Here is a 24695-nt window from a genome sequence, read left to right on the forward strand (position 1 = left end):
TCATGAAATAGTGCCCCCAAAAGTCCAGTCTCAATGTCACAGTGAACAGGTGACTCTAAGATCCTGGCCATCTAGGCAGATAAGCTGAGAACAAAAACCATCCCAGACAGGCCAACAAAAAGTGGAGTGGAAAACACACAGACAAATCTAAACGTGAAGTATCTGGATTGTAAAGAAGAACCTTTGTGAGACTCGGACTCAGGCATGGTGGAGACAACATGATGGTCTGAAGTTGCTTTAGTTGATGTAAAGAGCTAGATTTGTACAAGTGAAGATGATAGTGGGGAAAGAAATACTTGACAGGCTTATAGTAAATACAGTATTCTGTATGTCTCTCAGGGGAAGTGCACCCTGCTCTGGTGTCCAGCAGAGGGTGATCTCCACCCTCAACCATGCCCCCCGCTCCCTGATCATGTTTCCACAGGCTCTGACCTTCTGACTCTCTTCTTAAAGAACAGGCCTTTTTTTACACCTGAGTGAAACCATGTGTACGCACATGTGCTCTGTTTGTGACAAAACATTAGATACTCTACAACATGATGCAGTACAGCACCATGAACAAGATTATTATACGCTTCAGGTGCATGATGGAGAATTTGGAAAGATCTGCAACCGTTTGGAGATACTGTGTCTGTAAAAAAGACAGAACAGAGACTCTAGTGCTAGTTTAACAACATCATCTAACATCACTGCTTAAAGAGCAGTGTAAGACTGAGAGGATGATAACAGGATGACTGGATGGTCAGCCTGGCTATCAGACAAGTGAGGTCAAAGGTCAGGAGTAAATGTACAAAATGTACAAAATGTAGTGGTTGAATTCAGAGTAATGAAAACTAATAATAAAAGTCAGTCTTTGGGTCTTTGGGTCTGGTCGTTCCCAGTTTGTATGAATTGTTGATGTCACATGTCCTTTATGAGCTTCACAGCGTACTGCCCTCATTAAACTTCGAGCTTATATTCTGTGTCGATGTGTACGTGACCGCAGCACCATCATCACAAGTGGATGTGAGAATCGGTGCGATAACCAGCACGGATGAATCTGGTTTGAACCGGTGAAGAGCTGACACACAAACACACAAAAGCATCCCTGCGTCCGTAGCTGCCCACTAGGGCGAGAAGTGTGTCTTTGTTTGTTGGAGTCACATTTCGACTCCTCCCTGCTCTGTCTCCTATTAAAACGCAGGCGGTCGCAGCAGCTCATGTAGGTTTGCTTACTTCCACCCGAGGGGACTTCACTGTCAGCCTGGAGCAAGACCACCACGGCAAGCACCACCACCAGCCGCAACGCCTCCATCACCACTGGTCTCTGGAAACCATCCCAAGCAGCAAACACACATGGCTCCTTTTGAGAAATCCATGGAGATGATGCCCTTCAAGCAGAGGAAATGCCTCGGTAGGTCACATTTTCAGCTTATTATCCAACAACTGTACCTGCTGCGAACATCGACTTGCATGCACACACTGAGCTCAAAGTGCATGGATTCTGGTTTCAAAGTGTAAAATGTGTGTAATATGGTGAACACCATTTCTTTTTAGCGACAAGAAAAGATGAAGTGTGCAGCATTCGCTCCAAATTTCCCAACAAGTTGCCGGTGAGCTGTGATATTTTCCAGATTTACTGCATTTAATGATCTTTTTCTGCTGTGTTTGCACCTTTAGCTGATCAGTGATGTGTTTTTGAGTTCAGGTGATTGTTGAACGTTACATCCGTGAAAAGACTCTCCCGCTGTTGGACAAGACAAAGTTCCTGGTTCCCTTTGAGCTCACCTTGGGTCAGTTCCTCTGCCTGCTCAGGTAAATGATCAGTGACACTGAGAGCTTCGATGTTAGTATGTGCTTGAATCACATGTGAAAGCTTCTTGTCTCTTTTCAAGCAGCTCGTTTCTGATTGTCTTTCTTCTTTGTCTTCGCTTTCTCCCCCATGCTGTCAGATTTGTGATTGTTCTCTCCCAGCTTCTCCACACCTCTGCCTCCTTCATACTTTCTCCTCCTTTTGTCCTAAAATATCTGTTTGTTTTCCATCATTTATCCAAATCTCCAACTGCCTTTCTTTATTTTAGGAACAAGATTGCTCTGGATTCCAGCCAGGCTCTGTTTCTGCTGGTGGCAGAGAAGAGCATGTCCAGCATGTCCTCAAGCATGGGGGAGATTTACTCACGCTACAGCGATGCTGACGGCTTCCTCTACATCACCTACGCCTCTCAGGAAATGTTCGGAGCACCTCAACCAGCAGGCAGGCCTCCCCGCTGAGCGTGAAGTCCAGATATAATGAATTCACCTAAAATCTCTAATTGTTGTGACATCACACAACCAAAGCGGAAAAAAAGGACAAACTGAGCCAAACCGAGACTTGTTTGTGTCCAGTTTTTAGTCCCGAGCTGAATACTGCCTACCTCATGCACCTTTCTGGATTTTCAAGCAAATCACTCCACCCCCCTTTATCATTGTGCTGGCACTGTAGCCACAACCAGAGGTGGATAAGACTCACTCTGAAGAAGTGTTGTTGTTCTGAACTGATCAACGTAGAGGCTGGCTGATGTTTCCTGCTCTGAGATATTAGTAGTAAAAGTAGAAGTCAATACAAACTATTGTTTTTAACTAAGGAAACAACCCAAAAGATGTAAACGAGTGAGTGCCGTGAGTGCTCCCTTGCTCTAAAAAACATTAACATTATTACGATTATGATGTTAGGATGTTTTTATGTGTTGTTGCTGCTCAATTACGTTTACAATTACGTTACCTCTGCTAGGTTGAGCTTCAGTGCTAACGAACCTGTTTGCACAAATCTTCATGGTGATCGTAAATACTCATTTTTAGCACTTACTCTAACTTCACCTCCTTTCTCTCCATTCTCTGACTGTCTCTTTATCGTTGTCTTCCCTCAGAAATGTGAACTTGTGAACAAACCGTTAGACCCCAGTGGACATGAACGTTGATTTTATGTTGTTCTGATGTGTTCTTGTATTCTGTTGTCAGTATATCAAAGAATAAATAAACTCTTCTCCTTTAGTAACTTTGAGTCATAAGTACTTAAATCTTTTTATTAAAAATATTATTAATAATCTACTCCACAGTCACACATTCCCTTCTGGAACCTACTGCACCCTCCACCACCCTTTTCACACACACACACACACACACACACACACACACACACACAGATCCTTTCTTCCTTCCATTCAGACTCTTTCATGTCACTTTTTGCACATTGTGTTGCATGTATTTTATTCTGAAAGGAACAAATTGTCATCATTAATTTAATAACATAGTGAAAACATATAGACATAGTTGAATATTTATAGAAATGTGAAAGTTGTATTTAGACATTCAATACTTTGTAGAAGCCCCTGTTGGTAGATATTTTATCTTCATCTATCTATTCATACTTTTTTGGCAGAGTTTGAATCACAGCAGAACCGGGGACTCGTTTAGCAGGTCTTCACATGAACGATCATAAATCAATGCATGAAATACTTCATGAGCTCTTAGAACTATACAATAGTTACCAGTAATCAGTTAAAGGTGCATCAGTCCAAGAACAATAGACTAATGCATCAACAACAACTGAATTATAAATTACATTAATTCATCTTTATGGGTAAATCAGCAGTTAAAGGTTAAAAAACTGACTAATCACAGCTGTGCATATCTTGAAATCCAAGAGTAGTCATAATAGTTAACTAAGCATTATGTTTTTAAACATTTTATCATTTTTGTGACCAAACATTGCCAACCTGAATAATTTTTAATAGAATTAAATGAACTGCATTTATAACGTAAGCATGGAGTGGTTTGTACACAAACTGTATTAATGCCTTAATTATTTTCATAGTCTCTTAATGAAAAAAAGTAAAATGCACAAAAGTATGAAAATGCCTCAGAGCAATGGCACAAGTTTACTTAATGGATTTTATTTAAAGTGGTAAGGTTGTCTAATTACTAAGTGTCTGATCACATGCAGATGTCCCGTCAGCTATTATTTTAACTGTAAAGTGTGTCTGATTAAAGTTGCTGTAAATCTTGCCTATAACAGGGATGATCATTAATTTTTTTTTTTTTCAAACGTAGTGCATGAGATGCTTTCACATGTTACTCTGTGTGTGATTATCTTGCTCGCTGATTCACTTCTGGCAGCTCATCAGTGATTCTCCTACATAATGAAAAATTAATTATGAAAACAAATTCATTATGAATCTAGAACTAGACATAAATTTCTCATTAAGCTTTTTATTTTTCCTTGTTGTTTAGAGGCAGCTGCCCCTTCAAGAAACTGGATGCTCCCCACCAAAAAGCCATGTTGTAATTAAAAATGTGAAATTTCCTTAAATTCAGGTGTGTTTTGTCCCTTTAAACTATGTCCAGTCAAATTCAAATTCATCAAAAAGTGTGTGTAATTGTCACTTGCTGCTTGAAATTCATTATCAGTATTGTTTCAGGAAACAGCAGCTTTGTTGTTTTGTCAAACCGAAGAAATATTTATTGCTTCAACTGCAGTAAGACGTCAAATGTACGTTTTGTGGACGAGGACCTGCTGTAGGAGAGGAAATGGGTGGGTTCCATATGAAATCCAGTACTTTCTCTGTGTACTTGTACTCAGATATGTTGTACTCATCCAGGTGGCTCATTCCTCACGCTTCTGAGAAGTGGCACTCCCTCCTCATGACTGTGTTACAGCCTTATCCAGCTCACTATCTGCGGGGGTCAGTGTGTCAGAAGGCTAGAGGGACTATAATTAGACATGCAAGGGACAAATGTGACTGTGAGAGGGGGTGAAAGAAAGAGTCTGAGCCGGGGGTGGCAATGGGAATACAGATGGAAAAACAAAGCAACAGAAACAGGAAAACAGGGAAAACTGTGCTCCATAAACAGCTGAAGGGAAGGAAGGAAATAGTGACGTCCTAACAGAGGAAGACAGGAAGCAATGTATAGAGGAGATATACAGTGGAGCTCCCCAAACACACAGTGTACAGAGAGAAGGCACGTACAGTCCTCTCATTTCACACCGCTGTGGCCATTCCAGCAGCTTTCTGCTAATATATTATGGTTACACAGCAAGAGGAGCCCTGAAGCTACTGCCAGCTGTAGATTATCCAAAGACTTTCTGAAGAAAGTTAACTTCAGTGCTGCTCTGCCTGTTACTCCCTATTACTATTTTGAGGTACTTGTACACCTCTACAATTCAGAGGACTTTAGTTATTTTGCAGATGCAGACTGTCAATTTAAAACGTAATCAACTAATAAATACATTATGATTTATTATATTTTTGCACATAAAGTAGTTAAATCATCTCCACCTTTACTAGTGGCTTTTTTATTAATAACTATGAGATCTTTTTTGTGATATTCTACAAATTTCCCCAGGTTTTAGAAGTTCAATCTATCAGTTTTAATAAAGAATATGAAAAGGTACTGCTTCTTGAAGTGAAGTACTGCAAGTTGTTTGAGTATTTAGTCTGAGCATGTCTGCCGTCTGTGCACCAAATGAAGGCCTCGAAATCTCCCACAGCATCTGTATCAAATTATGTAACACATCTCTGTTGATTTGTATAGGTTCATTGCTATTTTGACATTTTTATTTCATTTTGAAATTACATAATCAACATCGCATTGATTATTTCTTATCTAATAACAAGTGTCAGTATTTATAATGTTTGAATTTTGGTTCAGTACCATCAGTACATTACAGTGAATCCTACATTGCTACATGTCAAAATGATGATTTCTTTTAGAGCATCAGTTTACTTTTTCTCCAGTAAAACTGTGTATTCAACGCATTAAACCTATGCTACTGTCACTCTGAGATGGATCTAAAGCTACAATTGACACTGCAGTCAATTTTGACAACCTAAAGAAAATACATTGCATTTCTTTTTTCAAAAGTTTGTCAGATATAAGATTGAATTGATTTGAAATCAAGTCGATCTATCTGGTCTGCATTTGTAATATTTATTTGGATCTTTACTATTGAGATGTACAGCGGATGTCAGTGCAGAATGATTTATGTGCTCTCTAATAAGCTGGTTCAAATTAAATACAAGGAATCTATGCACAACCTAGTCACAATGTTCAGGAGTCAGCAGTGACCCTGAACTGTAGCTGCAGCAGAGGACAGAGGACGCAGCCAAACAGCTAATGTCAGTTTATCCAAACACAAAAGCTGTAATAACATATCGAGTCAGAAGAGAGCGCCTCTGCACTTTTATCAAAGATTAAATCTGCTGCTGCCTGCTTACAGCTGGTGGAGATTATGTGACGCTGACTGTTTCTGAGTCAGTGAGCAGAATATCAATGAGTCTGAATGGAGGCTGAGTGTCCTGATGAGCGAGAGACGCATGACTCTGAGTGTAACGTTGTGTTCTTGAGAGGCAGATCAGGGCTCTTGATTGAGAGTCAGGAGCCTGACGGAAAAACAACCAGCTGACGTTTCCAAGTTGAGGCAGATACATGACCAGACATGCAGCGAAAGATAAAGTTTGGAAACATGTCTATATAAGCTTGGCCTTGCTGTTCCCACTCATTAAACGATTCACATGAGAAACCATCATAATTCACTTCAAAGTTATCATCTCACTTCCTGTGAGCCATTGTGGTGAATTCGATTTGCATTTCAGTTTTTTATACTAACAAACGATTTGAATATGCAAGCAGGCCTCACAGCACATTCAAACTTCAGGTTCAGGTCCAACGCTGAAACAGAAAATGAAGTCACTTCGTTCTACATCCAGACGCAAATGTGTTTCTCATATGTGACAACTTCCTGTTTGTTTATGATTTCATCTCAGGCCATCTGTGCTCTTCTCCCCTGACTTCTTAGCTTTGTAAATTGTCTCCATGTGTCCGTCTCCAACACTGTTTTGAATTTGCCCTAATAACAAGCAGTCAGAAGCTTGTTTCATGGGTAAATGACCTCATTTGTCTTCCTGAACGTTATGTTTTGAGTCTTATTGGTCTACAGAGGGCAGCAGACCACATTGACAGTGTTAAAATGAGGGTATTTCAAAATAAAAGCCTGACCTCTAACTGACATGGTGCTTGGCAAAATGTAAAATCATAAAACTATTCAGTTCAGAGTTATTGAGACCATATTTGATACAAATTTGGTCTGTAAGTTAAACCTCTGGTGATCTCAAATTAATATTGTGCATCATAAAAATATTCACATGACAACAAGTTCAATTGTACATATTCGTCTTTATTTATAAGGCAAATAATAAAAAGGGAAGCATTTGGAAAGAGTCAAAGTTAACAGTCAGGAAATACAAAAATATAGATAAAACAATTCTAGTAGCTGTTTTGATTTATTTCCTCTTTCTCTCCAAATGGGGAAAACAAACTATATTTCTTTGGAACAACATATGGTTATGTGAACTGAATGCTTGTAAGACATTTTTAACGCAGGACGCACAAATCCATGTTCAGCTCCATGACGCAACCTCCAACTAACCATCAGTTCATGATGCAGTAATGTCCTTTCACTGGGTGGTAAATTGACCTCACCCTCTGCCGTGTATTTCTATTAGACTCCTGAATGTTAGATTAGACTGACTACCTTCCCCCCCGCCTCCCCCTGAACCCCTCCAGTCTCTCTCTGGTGATAAAGATCACAGCGATACCTCCTTATGGTGTGTCAGGATGCCCAGAGACTCACAGCTTGATGGAGAATGATGGTGTTCATGCTTGTGGTCGGACTTTATTCTGGAGAGTCCTAAACATGATACAAAGCGTTGACATGGCTTTTCTCCAAGCTGCCCCCCCACCTCCTCTAGGCCTGCAGGGCTGTCCCGCGCTTGGACGGGGGCACTAGGTGGTCAGGAAGCGTGGGTGGCAGCTCGTGGCCCTCCAGCTTCACCTTGATCAGGTGGTTGGCGAGGGCGAACTCCTCATCATCGAGGAGGCCATCTTTATCCACATCTGCTAGCTTCCAGATCTTTCCCAACACTGTGTTGGGCAGCTTGGACTTCACCATCTCCTTCTTGGCTGCAGCACCGGACACTTTGCCATTGATGGGAGAGAGAGTGTAGAAAATCTCATCGTATGTGGGTTTGTCACGACCCACCACCCACTCCAGCTCATCGATGCCTTCACCGGCGCCCTCGCCGTAGCCGTGGCCAAATGGACCACTCTTGGTTCCCTCAAAGGCTCCACCCTGCACTGTCTGGCTGGGCGCGTTGGTCTCTTCTTGACGTACCAGGGCCATAAGACGGGCGATGTCATTGGCAAGCATGTCCTCCACTGACTCCAGCAGCTTGGGCTTCAGTGCTACAAACTTGGAAAAGTCCTGGCCATTCAACAGCTCCTGGAGGCAGAAAAAAAAACAGGAATTGGTGATTGAAATAGCTTCAGTAGCTACCAATGGATGTAAAAGACAAGAAGCAGGATTTCCTGACAAACCAGGAAAAATAAATATCATCTCTGTCCTGGCCCACCCTGAAAAGCAAGGGCAGGAAAGAAGGGCAAAGATGTGAAGAGAGTAAAGGTTGAAAGGTCATTCTACTCTGAGCAGGACACATTATGTAACACAAAGTTGTTATTTTATCAAACCTTTATCTCTGCACATCAGTCTACAGTACAGGCGGCAAGATTAATCTTTTCCTCAATCTCACCTGCATCTTGGCGAGATTAGGGAAGTCTCCAGGTGAGATCTGGTGCTCCTTCTCAATCTTGTGGTATATCTCTCCCAAGTTGGATATGAGCTCCTTCTTCTTGGAGTCTTTTCCGAACATGCTTGGCATCTCCTTTTTCAGAGAGCTGATAATGTAGGCATGCACCTGGACATGAAAAAATACACAGAACAGACATATTTTCATTGATTCGGATTTATTTGTCGTAAACAAAAGATTAGCGTACTGTACCGAGTTCTGAACTAGTTAATGAACTGGGTTTTGGTCTATATTATATGTAGAATCTCAAAACCTTGATTTTCGTAATAATTAAAATCTTGTGTGCCTTAATTTAAGTCTTAATTTTAAATATTTATTACATTTATATTTATCTGGTTGTTTAAATGAGGCATTTAATGAGGCAGAGTAGATGCAGTTTTACAGCTTTTGAAGTTGTTTTGTAGAAAACCTTTTGTGTTTATATTAAAGCATGTATGATAGGTGTCTTTATAGTTGGTACTGTACTTAGTATTTAGGGTGTTATCAGATGGATTGGATCGAATGGATTGCTGTAAAATTCAGGATTAATCCTCATCTACTGTCTGCTCCTATAAAACTGACATTCCCATCAGCCTCAGGTGTACTTGTGTTTAGTGTTGATTAGCTAGAACGTTAACACCCCAAGTTCAGATGGTGAACAGGTTAAACATTATACCTGCTAATGTCAGCATGCTAGTATCGTCACTGTGAGCATGTTAACATGCTGAGACTAGCATTTAGCTCAAAGCACCACCGTGCCTCGCAGGTCCACTAGCCCTGTAGTAGAATGTTGCTACTGACCTTGGCGAGGCGTGCTCGCTTGATGAGGTCATTGAGTTTGCGTAGTGCTGCGTTGCGTGGCAATGACTGGATGTCCACAAACAGGTCCTGTTCCTCTGCCTCAAACAACTTCCTGTTGTCTGGGACCAACAGGGGTTGAGCCCAGAATGACCCAATGTACACACGCACCACCTGGAATAAAGTTTACACAAGATCAGGTTTTTTCAGTGCCCACACCCATGATGACCATGACAACTAAAGAGCCGGGGTCACGTACATGACACTGCAAACAGGCTAGGAAGTGTAAGCAGACAGAGATAAATCATTAATTAAAAAAACAAAACAAAACAGCATATGTGACAACATAATGCAGGACTGTGAGGCTGAAAATGAGGCAGAAAGAAAGCAATAGAAGTAAATCAATTAAACATAAGTATACTGTGCTTCACTTCATGTACAGACGTTTCACAAAGCAATGCACTCTCAAAGTCAATGAATAATTGTCTACATGATCCAAAGGTTTCTCAGGGATTGGTTTATTAATATGGCCCCAAATCAAACATTAACTAAACAGCCAGGAAACATCCTGAAGACAAGTCAGGTCACATGACAGCAGGCAGGACACAGGATCTGACATATAACAATAAAACTTCTTTTGTACTTTCATTACATGTCACTTGCCTTGGATACACCGTTTGATGGTTTAGTTTGTTAGTTTGTAAGCTGAGAACATTGGTTCAGTCTTAAAAAAATCTGTGACTGATTATTTTTGTCATTGACCTCTGTCCAGACCCGCCTAAGACTTTAGAGTGCTCCAAGTACGTCTAATAGTTGATTGAAACCCGCTGAAGAAGTAATGCTCTCGTCAGCGCAGGAAATGAACACAAGCTTTGAAACTGTCTATTTAAATAAATATGTGGATTACACATTGTGGGCGGTTGGGGAAGGTCGTGGTTCAATTTGTGGCACTAAACCCACAGTGGCTCCTAGTGGATTAAGTCAGCTGCCTGGCAACTCTGGCATCGGTGAATGAGAAGCTGTGCAGACTATCATTTAAAAAACAAAAGTGAAAAATAAAAGCTTTTTTCCTTTTACCTCTGGCGTATTGATGATTTTGCCCAGAGACCACATCAGCGCTCCATAGACCCTCATCAGCTGCTGAGTGCTGATCTGGTCCGCCTTGTTGAGCACTACACGCATTTTGTCCTCGTGGTTCTTTAGAGCACGGATCACCTCGGAGAACTCGTCGGAGATGTCCAGCTTGTGGGCGTCGAACAGGAGGATGATGCGGTCCACACGTTCGGCAAACCACTCCAGTACTGCAGCAAAGTCATAACCTGGAAACAGAGGAAAAGAGGAGACATACAGTGTTACGCCTTCTAGAAAGTAGTCAGAAATTGTCTGTTTATTGTCTTTATTGACAGCTGATTCTGGATGAGGTATAAACTAACTGAGAAATGGTAACTCAGAATAACAGGAGTCTTATGTATTTAGGCTGAAAACAACAATCTGACATTAGTAACATTCCTAAACACTGACACAGGCAAATGTGTCAGGAGTGTAACACACAGCTTCTATGTCTAACAAATGATCAGAAATATATATTCACAGTTACTCCAGTCATGAACAAACATATATACAAAAACATATATAGATATATAAGTATACAGAAGATTGGAATTACTGGATTCACAAAGAGTCGTTTTTTCAAAAAAAAAAAAAAAAAAGGAAAATATAATAAATTACCCGATGAAACATGTTTTCTATAGGAATCTGTTACATGAGCCGAAACTATACGTAGACATATTCCTCCTGAATATTTTATTACACAGCCTTTATGAGCAATTAGCCTTTATGCGTGGGATGTAATACCCACAGGACACACCCACTACTATTACAGGATTTAAATAAGAATTCAACCACCAACTAAATTAATCAAATAACAAAATATGCATTTCTGCCGCACCTTCAACAAATACAAAAAATGGAGCAACAACAGTTATTAAATTGACTGATTCATTGGTCAAAAGAAAATAATCTTAAAATTTAGCATTTTGTAAGTGTAATATGGAACATCTTATATCAACTGAATATCTACCGTCGCCTTCGGTTCAAGGATACCATTAAAAGGCTTTTTGACAATAATTTTTACATCTGCAAGACCCAATAATGGATTTATCAAAAAATAAATAAATAAATAAATAAAAAATCAGCAGATTTATCTATAAGGAACCTGCTTAGTTGCAGCCTGCTTTTGTTATCATGTACATATCTTGTACTGATTACAAATAGTCTACTGAGAGACCTGTCAGCTGTCAGTGGACAATGGAGTTCAACACATCAGTGGTTCACACCAGTCAATAACATGTGTTGAAGAAGTTTTAATTGTGGGTTTTATGGTCATATTTCAAGTCATGTTGATAAAATAATGTATATATATATATATTTATATGTAGATTTGCCTATTAACCAGCTTTACTGAGAGGGCTGAAGGAGCGTTATTAAGCTGAAGATAATTTAAACCAGTGCTGACTTGTCAAACTACAGCACGTGTGAGGCTCAGGGGTCAAATGTTCATTAATGTGGAAGTGAGAGAGCTAACATTACAAGAAATAAAATGCTATGCAGGGCCAATAATAATAATGATGATGACACCAAAAATTGCTGAGCCTCAGCTAAGCTGTGCTGTGAAAACATCTGTCACTGCCTGAGCACAAAAACCTACAGTGAAGAAGTTGGAATTATGGTGTTGATCAAAGTCTGCACGTCAGGCTGGTCTTAAAGTTCATCTTGGCTGCCGCATAATCAGCGGCAGATCTGCTGCACAGGCAGCCCACATTGTTGGCTCTAGTCTGTGTCCAAGCATGTGTGTACCAAAGAGATTGAGTGAAGCTGAGACAAAATTAGACAGATATGAAGAGGGGTGATGAACAGAGATTGAAAATAAGAATAGAGGCAGAGAAAATGAAAGTTGGGGTGAGTAAAAGTGAAAGTAAGAAAAAAACCCTTGTGTAATAAGAGATGGACACAGGGGATGGACGCAGGAAACCACCCTCTGCAAAGAAGAGCTTGTGTGCCTGAAATGTGAAAGTAGAAGAGGATAAAAGGGGAATGAAAAAGTTCAAGATCCCCGTGGGAGCCAGCCGAAGACATTTGTTCATTCTCCGTTAAGTCAGCTTTTAACTCACGTGTCAGGGACTCAGACAGAGAGACAGCTGCTCAAGCTTAGACCTATACTTATAGCACACAGCATCAACAGCTAGGTCTGTATCATATGCACAGACATGTTGGGATACATGTGTCATTCGTGACAAATATGGACAGGCCTCAAACCATGAGCCAATTATAGACAGACAGCACAGACGTAGGATGAACAGGCAGCAAAGTTATTTATTTGTTTTGGAAAAATCTAAAATGTGGTACCCTTTAAAACAAATGCATAAATAAAGAAACAAGACGAAGCTTAGATCTTACCTTTAGATGCAGGCAGACTAGCTCTTTCTCCCCGTCTTATGCTACCCTAGGCTAACTAACTGCTGGACCCAGCTACACATTTACTGTACAGATAGAAGAGTGGTATTCATCTTCACATCTATTGCTCAGCTAGAAAGTCAAATTCCTCAAATGACAAACAGTTCTTTTACACAATGCTACAGGGAGCTACAAGCAGTGAAACATACCTGCTGAGTCAAACAAAAGTCTGAGAATTATGCAATAAAAAGAGCTTGGCATCTATGAATGAGCAACACAATTTCATCATTCTTTAACACTTCTCTCTGCTAAAGTCATTATCCCCAAACCGGAAGGATCTCTGTCACCAGGATGCACAGTAAAGCGCAACACTGCCTGACATGCAACGTGGAAACTATGCAAGATGCTGCACTACATAAAAAATTTAGAAATGTTCGGTTCTAATGTTTATACAGTCACACATGGACATTTAGCAGATTACAACTCTAACAACACTTAGGAAATTCTGATATAATCGCGTCACATCCTAGCCTGGTATCAGCCTAATATCCGTCTGACACACACACATGCCCGTCACACTTTAGCTGCACAATCCATTCAGTCCTGTTTATATATGACACAGTCAGTACAGTATGTGTCGATAGTACAGTACCGTATGTGTTTATACAGAAACAGAGCAGAGGATGAGTGTGTGTGTGTGTGCGCTTGAGAAAGAGAACAAATGTGTGTGTCATTGAGAGTAAGAACATGTAAGTATGTATGTACAGAAACAAAACTGTCTGAGGTGTGAGGTATCAGATTCCACCCGCTCAGGGTCACCTCAACCTGTGCCAGTCTGTTCATTCATACTGTACACACACACACACACATTGACGAACAAATGAATGAACTCATGAAGGCAAGCACCCCTATTCCTCCATCAGATGAAACTAATTTGCACTTTTACATTTATATACACTTGTTTGCCATTTTACCCTCACGTAGCTCTGAAACTACTTATTTTAATCCTTAAATTTTTCTATTGACTGATTAAATAAGCTGTCAGAACTGTAGATATTAATTACATAATGATAGTATTATGTAGTTCTATAAAAACAGATAAAATTATAAATAAAAAGCTCTCTGGCTAAAGCACGTTTGGAACTTCTGCTTTTCAAATGCCTTAGAATGACTCACTGACATTTAAGCTTTATATATTAATATTCTCTTTTCCTTCATGCTGTGTCTCATGGGAAAATCAAACTCAATAATAAAGAGCAGATTGCAGCAACACATGCGGTAGTGGTAGTGGGAGGGAGGGGGGAGGTCTTGGGAAACTCTATGTTTGCCATTTTACTCCATTTCCTTTCCCTAGAGTACACAAAATCTCTATTGCTTGTAAGTGAGCTTCCTCTTAAAGCGACTGAAATCAGGTATAAAAAGCAGAAGCTGTGTTCAGCCGTGCCTTTATCTTCTGCCTGGGTTTTGTAGGATCATCAAAAGTAAAAGAAAAATGTGTGTATGTGGCAATTTTGAAGTGACCCCGCAGGTCACAGCATTGTTGAAAATATAAAATGATTCACTACCACAGAACGGGGAAATGGCTCTGATATAACATGATAAATGATACAGCATAAGATAAACAAGGAGGGTGCAGCAAACTATCAGAAAACAGATTGAAATCTGAAATGTTTTCAATTCCTGTTATTAAGTTAATTGTTTTAATACAGTGCAGAAAGATCTGAAAAGAGAAAGAAAAGCAAAAAGAGGGGAAGACATGAAAAAGGATGGTGCCCTAGAAAAACCACACGTAAAGAGACAGGAAATGAACTTCAAACTGTTTTACACCCTCTCCTTGCTTCACTCTCAAACTGTAAAAGCCACCATCAGATTTACATGACCCGTTTGGTTACGTTTTGACCTGAGGCTGTTAAGAGTTAAACACAAGTATGACAGCACTATGAGCAAAACTGCTATGGTTGATTTAGTGGAGTGCATGCCAAACAGAAATACCAGAGAGAGAAAGACAGAGAGAGAAAGACAGAGAGAGACTCAGGGAAAAGAAGATCATACAGGCTGTTTAGTTTGTTTCCTTTCATATGTGAACTTGAAACTTCCTGTGGGTTTATTTTGCATATGTACACATTCTGATGATAGTAAAGCATGCAATATCATGAAATGCTCTGATAAATGGCAGTAGAATAAGGGAGTAGCTAAGTAAAATGTAGATGCATGTGTGTAACGCAGACCTCTGCTTATTCTCTGTTTCTCCCCAGATAGAATTCCAGGCGTATCGATGATACTGATGCTCTCCAGGACCGGGTTTGGTAGCTGGGCACACATGAACCTGAAAAGTAGATAAAGTGAGACATGTCACATGAGGAAAAAAATGTCAAATGCATGCGGTGAGAAAGAGTAAGAAGCACAGAGGTAGAGCGTGACAATGACGCAGAAAACCAGTCAGGTGAGTGTGTTTATACATAAGCTTGGCATTAAACAGATATTATTCTGCAGCTTTTCAATAACAACCTCCCCGCTGACAGGCACTGACATTAGTATAATACTCTAGCTGGGAAAGACGCAATGTAGCAGCAGGAGATACAGCTACTAACATATTTTCAATATAGAAATTGTTCAGTCACCAAATTATTTGATTTAATTCCAAAAATGAACCATTTTTCCCCCCACAGGGCACACAAACTGCCCAAGGTTAGTTAATCGTCAAGTTTTTCAACTAATTGTTTAAGTTCATCATTAAGTTACAAGATGGGACATCGTATAGTATAAATCAATCCACCAAGGGAATCAAACATTGACCCAATTTTTAAACCCTTTGAAATCTCTTATACAGACACAAGATACATTTTTTGTCAGTATGAAGAACAGGGTTTGACCTTCTCTCGCTGGTTAAAAAGGGAAGCCTCTGTGAGTCTGTGTCACAGTAGTGTCTTTGACAGCATCTCAGTGCATGAAAAGTTATGGAGCATATTTTCCCTAAAAATGCTGAGGATGCAACCTTGGACTTAAAACTATAATTTAGGGAAATTCTGAAGATCTTTTTCACTATTTTCTGATGTTTTGGCTCCAAAAGACTCAAGATAATAACAGACATATAAAATAATTGAAACACATTATGGTTTATGAAATCCTGATTCTATTCCCAGTGCTTCAGAAGTCATTACACAATGGTCTCCTTTAACCTGAGGCATGGTTTTAAACTTTAAAGGAGAAGTGTTGCCCTCAAACAGAAATCAAGCCAAGACCCACAAACACCTACTATAAAGAGTGAGAAAGGATGGGTGGTTTTGCTTAAACCCATGTGTCCCACTCAGGACAAAGAAGGGGATTGTTAAGACACCCCACAGCTCAGAGTCCTCCTTCTCGCTCTGCTGCCTTTTGAATCAATTTGAACCGATACTCACAACATGAGCTCAGAGGCACCAGGTCACAAGACCAGGAGAACCATGATTTTACATTCCTGCTGCAACCACATTGAGGCCAGATACACCACAGACCCTAACAGAGGTCTTATACCACACACAGGGAGGAAAAAGGAAAAATCCAAGGACAAAGTATATGTCAAAGAAATATGACAAAAGGACATTGTGCTCCTTATGTATGGTATTCTATTACAATAATAGTGATGGCCAAAGATAACAATCATGTCCTTTTTTTCCCCCTCCCTCTCACAGCTGATGGTGTATGATATCCAGTTGGAATTTTGGCTCAGGTTTTCCAACTATCTATCTCAAAATTTTCCACACAGTTTGTAGGAAAAAATACTCAGATGAACTCAAGCTGGAATTTTTCGAACAGAGGTCCCTACCAGGCATGGGGATCCCAAGGCTCTGAAACTATTTTCAATGTCTGATTATGTCTTCAGGAAGTGAGAAAACCATCCTCTGATCAACTTTAAAAGTCAGACCTGTCCTGTAATATTGAAAGTCTGGCACCAGCTTGGGGAAAGTCTTCCTCTCATTCTGCACCTCTTGATCTATGAACTTCCCTCACATCATAACCTCAACTTCCCATTGAGAAGAGGAAACAAGGTGGCTGTTGCTAGCACTGGGGGTGTGGACAGGGAGGTTACAAATGTGCCACTTTTCCACATTTGCTTCCTATAAAATTGTCTTTTTTTGTGTGTGTCTGAATAATTTATCTTTCCATTACATATAGTCTATGTCTACAGATGTCCATTTGTGTATTTGTTATGTGCTTTGTGCTGTGCATATGTCAGCCCCTATCTCGGTAAAGTGCAGAGTCAGTGTCCTGGAATAACAGGACAGTGTGGGTTGGGGTCGGCCAGTGCGGAAGTTAAAGTTTGCTGACTCTGATTTTACTGACTAATGGCTCACAGAGCGTGCACATACACTGGAGCCCTCTGACAGCAGTGACCTTTCAACTAAAAGGAACAAAAGCTAAAAAATATACAGGTTTATCTGGGAGGTGTAAGGGAACTATTATGTTACCTTTACAGACCCATTGCACAACCAACAGGAAGTAATCTGAAACCCAAGTGCTGCAAAATAGAAATTTAAAAAACTGAAGAAATTGGCAAGCTGGTAGAGTACGCCATGTTTTACCTTGTGAGTTTACAATATCCATGAGCAAACAGTTGGCGTGAGAATCACATGACTGATTTCTGTTTACCGTCTTCATAAATAACTGGTTATACTCCAGGTAAGTCCTATCTGAGCCTGGTAGTTAAAGCCTAATCCACAGGTTGAATGACTATAGTTAAAGAGCCACACAGTGGAGCTGCCAGCACAGTCTCCACCTCAAATCAGTCGATTTATATTCTGACCTATTAGGAGGAAAAACACCCTTCCCACAGCTGAGGGCCAATCAAGGAAAATGGAAAACTGGCCGAGTCTGAGCCAAAAACAGTCTGCTTCAAAATGTTTGCCTGGATATGATTTTTGACAAATATTATATCAGCTGTGGAACCGCTCCATGGTACATGTCATTACAAATGATTATGTATTAGACATACAGAGTCGTTCACACAGGTAATGGACCTACTATTGTTGTGCCCACATACCCTGTTATGTATCACTATAAACCTTTGTATGACAACAGAAACCTGATTTGCCTCTGAGAAAACGATGCAGGCTGCATTCAAAGAGAACCACAAGTCCCATGATACCACAGGATTGCATCCAACAGTTTCACAAATTATGCTACAATGGACAATAGCCTTTGTTTGTACATAGCCTTATCTGGTTTCCCCTCAACTTCGTAATAAACTACAGAGCAGTAAATTGTGGCCTGTGAAGCCTCCACCCTTTTCAAGTGTTAACTCAAATACATTACTTCACTTTTGTGAGTTTGATCGATGTTATTTGGCAAGAAGTCTACAGGCATGCAAGATAAAGCAGACACTCCACACAATAATGGAGGGAAAGGATTTCCAGTTGATAATAGGAAATAGGCCTATTTGGGAAATGTCAACCTAAGTGTCTGTATACAACACATGGCTGCAGGATCCACCTGACAATCTCATTCATTACCGTCTATGAGTTGAGTCATGTGTTTATGTGTTATTATTTGTCCATCTGTTTATAGGGTGACATCACACTGGGTACTGTAAAGAGAGGGGGAAAACCCACATCCCCTACCAGAATCGACACCATCAACAATCACATGTTTGTGATCTGACGTCTGACGTCATGACAAATCCCCCCCACAATAGACTGGATCAAGACATCTCAGCCCTGTCACACTGGCTCTCACATGCAGCACCATCATAAACTCAGGGTGACATGCAAATAGTCCTTCCACTGTCCTTCTTACATCTATTTAAAAAGACATACCACAAAAAAACGTCCTTTTGTGGGGGCTTGTCGTCAAAGTCTGAGCTTTTTTTTGTTTCACTTTCTCTTCTGCTTTTGCTTGCTGTTTTCCCAAAGGGTCCAAATGTTTGCAGCTCTGATTTCCCACTGACTAGTGAAAACCCAACGCGAGTATTACTTTTAGTTTTCAGCACAAGGACATGTTTTCATCACATACCAGACATGAGTGTCAGTATGAGTAATTCATAAAACTTGGGCAAGTGCACTAGAAGTTCACTCAGAATCTGTTGCTCATCTGGAACCTACTATAAACTATTTAAATTTACTGACTGCCCAGTCACTGCAACCTGAGTGCGACCTTAATAAAACATCTGCTGACTCAATTTAACAGTTCGACTTAAAGACACAAGTGTCACTTCATAACCTTTAACCCTTTGTGATAAGATATCATCAGGGACATTCACAGGTAGTGAAATAATGGAATTGGCTTGTCAGCTTCTACTGATGTGTTGTGACTTATATATGGCCACAGGCCTCTGAAACTTACGGCACAGCTGAGGGGAGGACAAGGTCAGCTTGCTGCCTAGCAACGTCACAGTCCACCATTTTTATATTCAAGGGGCCACACTGTGAGAAAGTGGCCTCTTACAAGCGACTATGTCAAGAGCTTTTCTGGAAACGAAGCTGAAGAAGAGAAAGCTGCAGTGCTAAATGTCAGCTTTGTACCAAAGTGAAAGCAAAAGAATTTGCACATTTGAATGGAATAACGTGCTGGAAAGCACCTTAGTGCCTTATACTTTTCCATAAACAAACTGGCTGGTGCACTTAGGCACTGACACTGCACACCTGCATGTTCTCAGGATGAGGAAGAAAGAAAAAACAGCTCTCTCCAGAAATACGTTGTTATGCTGGATGATTGTGCAACAGCATACAGTGAGTTAACTCTGAAAAAAGCCTAACACTTGTCAGGACTGGTAGGGAGGACATTTAAAATCGCGAGAGATGTTGTGACACGTCTCTTAGCACACAGCTGTATCAAATAATGACAGACACACTGACTCACGAATGAATAAATAGTGGTTCAGCTCCTAAATCCTAGTGTGATGCATTCTTCACATTGTTCAATATAAGCTCTTTAATACGATCTGCGCACTTGGCACTGACTTTACCTGTTGAGAAAGGCATTTCCGAAGGCGTTGAGTTTGCGGAAGGGCTTCTTTGGGTCGACAACCAGAGCGTTACCCGGTATCACGCCATCCTGGTCACCGTGCATCACCGCGATGAATGAGTCTGTGGTCGGCTCCGGGCCAATCCGCATACCGGGGAAGTCCTGCTCCATGAGGTGCCGGATGAAGGTGGTCTTCCCGGTGGAGTACTGGCCCACCAGGAGGACCATGGGCTTATTGTCGAAGTCGGCATCTTCGAGTGCTGGGGAGTGAAAGTCGTGGAACCGATACGCGTCCTCCAGAGGGAACAGCTTGGTCCGGTAGAGCCGCCGCAGCCCCTCCGACACGTTCTGAAACAGCTCCGGCTCCTTCTTCATGTTTTTTCTGAACATGATTACTGATTGTTGCCCTCGGCTGACACCACTGTGTCAATCTACCCTTGAATTATTACTTGGTTTGGTGGTGTGGGTCTCTCACACCGTCAAGAGAGTAGCTGCCTCCTGGACTGAAGTAACGACTGGGCGAGGTCTTCCAAGTTTTTGTCCACACCCTCCTTCTTGCTAGCTCGCCACACACAAGTCACTCATTCGTGGAGGACTCCCTCTTCAGCTAAGATTGGCTAACGTCAGACAAGCAAGCCACACTCCAACATAAATATCTAAGTCTAGAAAGCGATAGATTGTCGACAACTGCGCCTTAAAAGCTGTCCTAGCTAGCTAGCGGTGGCTAACCGGCTGTCAGTTGAACACCACCAAAGAAGGCTGACATCCGGGGAAGGGGGATTTCACAATAAGAGCCTTTTAGGAACGTGTGTGATCATGCAGACATTTCCAGCGTTCATAATATGTCACTGTTTTATTGATTTACAGTAATAATGACACAATAGGCCACAATCATAACACGTGTTTAAAGTTTTCTTGTTGTATCTCACTAAATGAATTGCTCAGACTCACACAGTCAATTTGGCACAATTACCTAACGACTGTAAATATTAATTGATATAATTTCTTATTGTCTAGTTAATTTGTCCCATTGAGTTTAGCCTATAACTCTGCACCACAAATCGAGACAAATTCTGAAAACCTGCATGGAATTAAACCCATTTCTTACTTCTGACATGTGTTTTATTCAGTAGTTTGATTGTCTGGAGAGCATCAGCTTTAAAAATCTTTATCACACAAATTGACCTTATTGCGCTATAATTAATACTTATCGATAGCTGTCTAGTCCAACATCCTCTCACTAAATTTGTTGTCTGTGCTGATGTTAAAGATATTAATTTAATACTGACTTGTATGGTTCTATGAACTGTATTTTTATGTATCTGAATAAAAATTGGTTTCAGATCTGTTCTTTTGTTCATGGACATTGTTATAATCAAACAGTTGAATTATAATATAACAATCCAACCATCCTCTTCCTCATTTTACTGGGAACAATGAAACTTTTGAAAACTTTATTCTGTTCTTGTCAATTATAGTTCCATCATGTCAGCATAAATGCATTTTATGTTGAATTTGTTAGATTTACATTTTATATACTGTGTTTTGATCCTTTACAATGAATTAGATTTGCTTTCCCTTTTGTTTTCTCTTGTTTCTGTGATTTTTGATTGTTTCTTGTAAGCTTACATGAGTTGGGACAGTTGGAATGTGTGACACTTTGATAAAAATATCTATTCATTCATTCATGAATATGCATTGGGGACTCCCAGAGTGTGCTTACCATTAACTGGAAATGCTGCATTTATATTCACATTTAGTTTTGGTTTTACTTTCAGAGAGAGTTCTATCAACTTGCATACTTTGACTCAGGAAAGACACACATAGATTAGATTAACTTTTTATTGCAAAGAGAAAGTGGTACAGAAATAAGCATTAAAAAACTGAATGTGAAAACAACAAAAATAATTAGTTATTAAATACAACTCAACAAACTCTGTAAGGTAAATCTGTTAACTGTCTAACTCACTAAGTAACTGAGGCCCAGCAACTTTTCGATGACAAGAGGCATCCCTCCATAGATAACAGCAGCTCCACTGGAAGCCATGGTCTTTCCATATGGAGATGCTGTTACAGCTGGTGAGACCCACAGAAACAACACAGCTGGCAACACTTCAGGCCACAGAAAAGTGGTATTATTCATTTAACAGGATTGGCTGTACAGTTTTTGGTTAGCATACCATTCACTGAGACAAATACTGTAGATGGAGGTTTTCTTTAAGTGCTAGTGTGATTGTAAAAATGTTTCTATAGTGTTATGGTTATAGTGTTATTATGACTGACAATTAACATGCACATGTTTGTTAAATGGTACGTGAATTGTTCAGGTCCCCAGAAGGGGCCTGAATAGGATGAATGTTGCAGCACCCTGAAACCCTCCGATCCCAACAGTGGTTCGTGGTTAAGGATTACATAATATGGCATACTTGCACTACCTGGCACCAAAGTGGTAAAGGTTTCACACATGAAATGATGCTGCCCTCTTCTGGTCACGGAGGCCTGACCAAGTGATTTCAGATCATTTTATTGCAGATTTTATAACCAAGGTCTCATGTGATAATACTACCCACGCCTAATGAATGATCAGTCTCCTGATCTTGGTTTTTACTGCCTCTAAGATTACATGTTACCTTCATGGCATCAATAAAATCAGGGCAATTGACTCATTGAATGAGTGCTTGGAGTCCACAGGGAGTGACACTCCAGCACAACTACAGCAGTCTTAAGTCCATCAAAATTAATCTTTTACATTTAGGCACTGATATGACTTTCAACACAAGTAGAAAACAGGGCTGTGCATTGTTTGCTTGTGTGCACCTCAGTTCCCTTAACTTATCCTGACTGAACTTTGACCCTTGAACCTTCTGTAAAAAACAGAGCCATAAAGCAATTTAGGGGTAGACGAAAAAAGACCTTCACCCCTGTTGTTTCCTTCGACTTTGTCCCCCCAGCCATACATTAAAGAAAATAACTGCTGTGAAGGTGTTATCAGTACATTCATACTCATATCAACGACTCGTTATCATGAATATCAGTACGTTAATGAGAAGTCAGGACAGGTAATCTGATCTGGTCAAAACTGTGACAAGACATTGGGTTGGAGAAAAGCATTATCATCATCAGTTTAAACAAAACTTTTGACCTGCACAGTTGATTTAATTTCACTCTTAACCTTTATACAGGAGTAAGATTAAAATCTACACTGATTAACTTTGATTTTATGAACAGAAGGTAAAGGGAAAAGAGTCTCTCAGTTAATAAAACTACATGTGAAATTGATTTTAGACCTCTCTGCGGCTTCGCAAATTAATCTTTTGGAAAACGCCATCATCCAACAAATTATTTTACAGAATGGAAATGCATTTGTTGCCTGGCAACCAACAACTCTATAAGGAAACATTTGGAACTTAATTCAATTTTTACTCATTTCATTAGGTTTACTCAATGGCCATTTTGTGTCTGTCTTTATAGCCATTTAGTTAACTTCAAATGAGGTGAAAAAAATGCCCAAACCTTTTTACTGATTAAGGAAAATGATTGCAGTTCCAGTGACTATTTGCTCGCGTTACTGTGTGTAACTGTGTAAGTTAATATTTAATTATTAAAAATACAAAACTCATTACAGGATAATAAACACAAACTAGAGCCCATATACACCAAATACTCTACTAATCAAATGCAAATCAAATTAAACTGGTTCTTTGGTCCCAAATCTTCAGTTCCTTAGTCACATTAAAAAGACGATAAAGAGTTCATACTCACCAAAAAAACACTAAAAAAACGAGGCGAATTACAGTCATTCATTTTAAAGGATAAGTCACAAAAGCAGAAAAGAGGAAAACGACCAAATGAAAGTGTGAGGAAATGGTTACTGGGTGAGCTTTTAAAAGAGGAAAGAAGTAAGACAGATATGACAGAGAAAGAAATCTTCCTGTGCTTAATGGTAGACTCCTGAATGAAGGCTGCTTAAGACTGCATGCGGGAGACAAAAAATTAATCATTACACTTATGGTAAATATGTAACAGACCCAACCTGCCCATAAAACTCAGCAGATTGCATTCTGTGTGATCACCCACAGATATAGGAAGATGGGATAAAACCATTCAAACCACGCAGCCAATGAGAGAGACCATCTCAGAGAAATCCAAGTCTGTGGTCCTCTTCAGTCTTTCAGCGCCTGCTGCCGTTACTGTTACGTTTTCCGAAATTAAATATATCATTCATCACTCATCACTCACGTAGGGCAGATATGGTTAGAATTAATTGATAAATAAACTGAGAGACATGAAATAAAGTACACGTTTTTAAAACTGCTTTCTTTTCTGTATGTGGAGTGAACAAAATCATTGGGTTTGTGTCACAGCAGTGGTTGCATTTGAGCCAGCACTAAAATGTTGTTTTGTGGTTGCCTTGTTATATCCTGTGATGTAACAAATGTGGAGAAAGATATAACTTCTCACTTTTTCTTACACTTTCAATAACATGTGGACTTGAAGACAAATTACAAAAGAAAAATTCCCTGGAAACAATATAAACTGTGCTTATAATTGATTACATTACATTACATATTCTTATACTTTGGTAGTTTACTTTGGAAGTTTTTTTTTTTAGTTTTCCTGTTTGCGTCCTATTTCATTTTTAACACATATATATGCATTGTTAACATTTTAAATAATGACTTTCTGAATAAATTAATACAGACTGGAACTGGAACACATTGAACATTTCGACATGCAATAGATTATATTTTAATCTTGATGAGTAAGAAACCGAAAGCCCTTTCCAATCTGCTCTGATAAGGAACTTTGGTAACTTGGAAAGTTTACAGTAACGTGGCAAATTTAACAAGTTCTGTATTTCTTCGT

At 39.9% G+C, this 24695-nt stretch overlaps 2 protein-coding genes across 2 annotated transcripts; one reads left to right on the plus strand and one right to left on the minus strand.

The window, feature by feature from the left end:
- Positions 1–1229: 1229 nt before the first annotated feature.
- Positions 1230–2942, plus strand: map1lc3cl (microtubule-associated protein 1 light chain 3 gamma, like). Its single transcript, XM_026357633.1, has 4 exons — positions 1230–1393; positions 1537–1592; positions 1688–1794; positions 2061–2942. Exons 1-4 carry the CDS (start codon positions 1336–1338, stop codon positions 2248–2250), a joined length of 411 nt encoding a protein of 136 aa, XP_026213418.1. The 5' UTR covers positions 1230–1335; the 3' UTR covers positions 2251–2942.
- Positions 2943–7171: 4229 nt separating this feature from the next.
- Positions 7172–20219, minus strand: ehd1a (EH-domain containing 1a). The gene is made up of 6 exons (XM_026357632.1): positions 19831–20219; positions 15119–15216; positions 10515–10756; positions 9441–9611; positions 8604–8768; positions 7172–8296 (listed from the first exon to the last, which is right to left on the minus strand). The coding sequence occupies exons 1-6, from the start codon at positions 20217–20219 to the stop codon at positions 7763–7765; spliced, it is 1599 nt and encodes a 532-aa protein (XP_026213417.1). The 3' UTR covers positions 7172–7762.
- Between the last annotated feature and the right edge of the window lie 4476 nt (positions 20220–24695).

The sequence above is a fragment of the Anabas testudineus genome, chromosome 10 (genome assembly GCF_900324465.2).
Source record: "Anabas testudineus chromosome 10, fAnaTes1.2, whole genome shotgun sequence".
Taxonomy (NCBI): domain Eukaryota; kingdom Metazoa; phylum Chordata; class Actinopteri; order Anabantiformes; family Anabantidae; genus Anabas; species Anabas testudineus.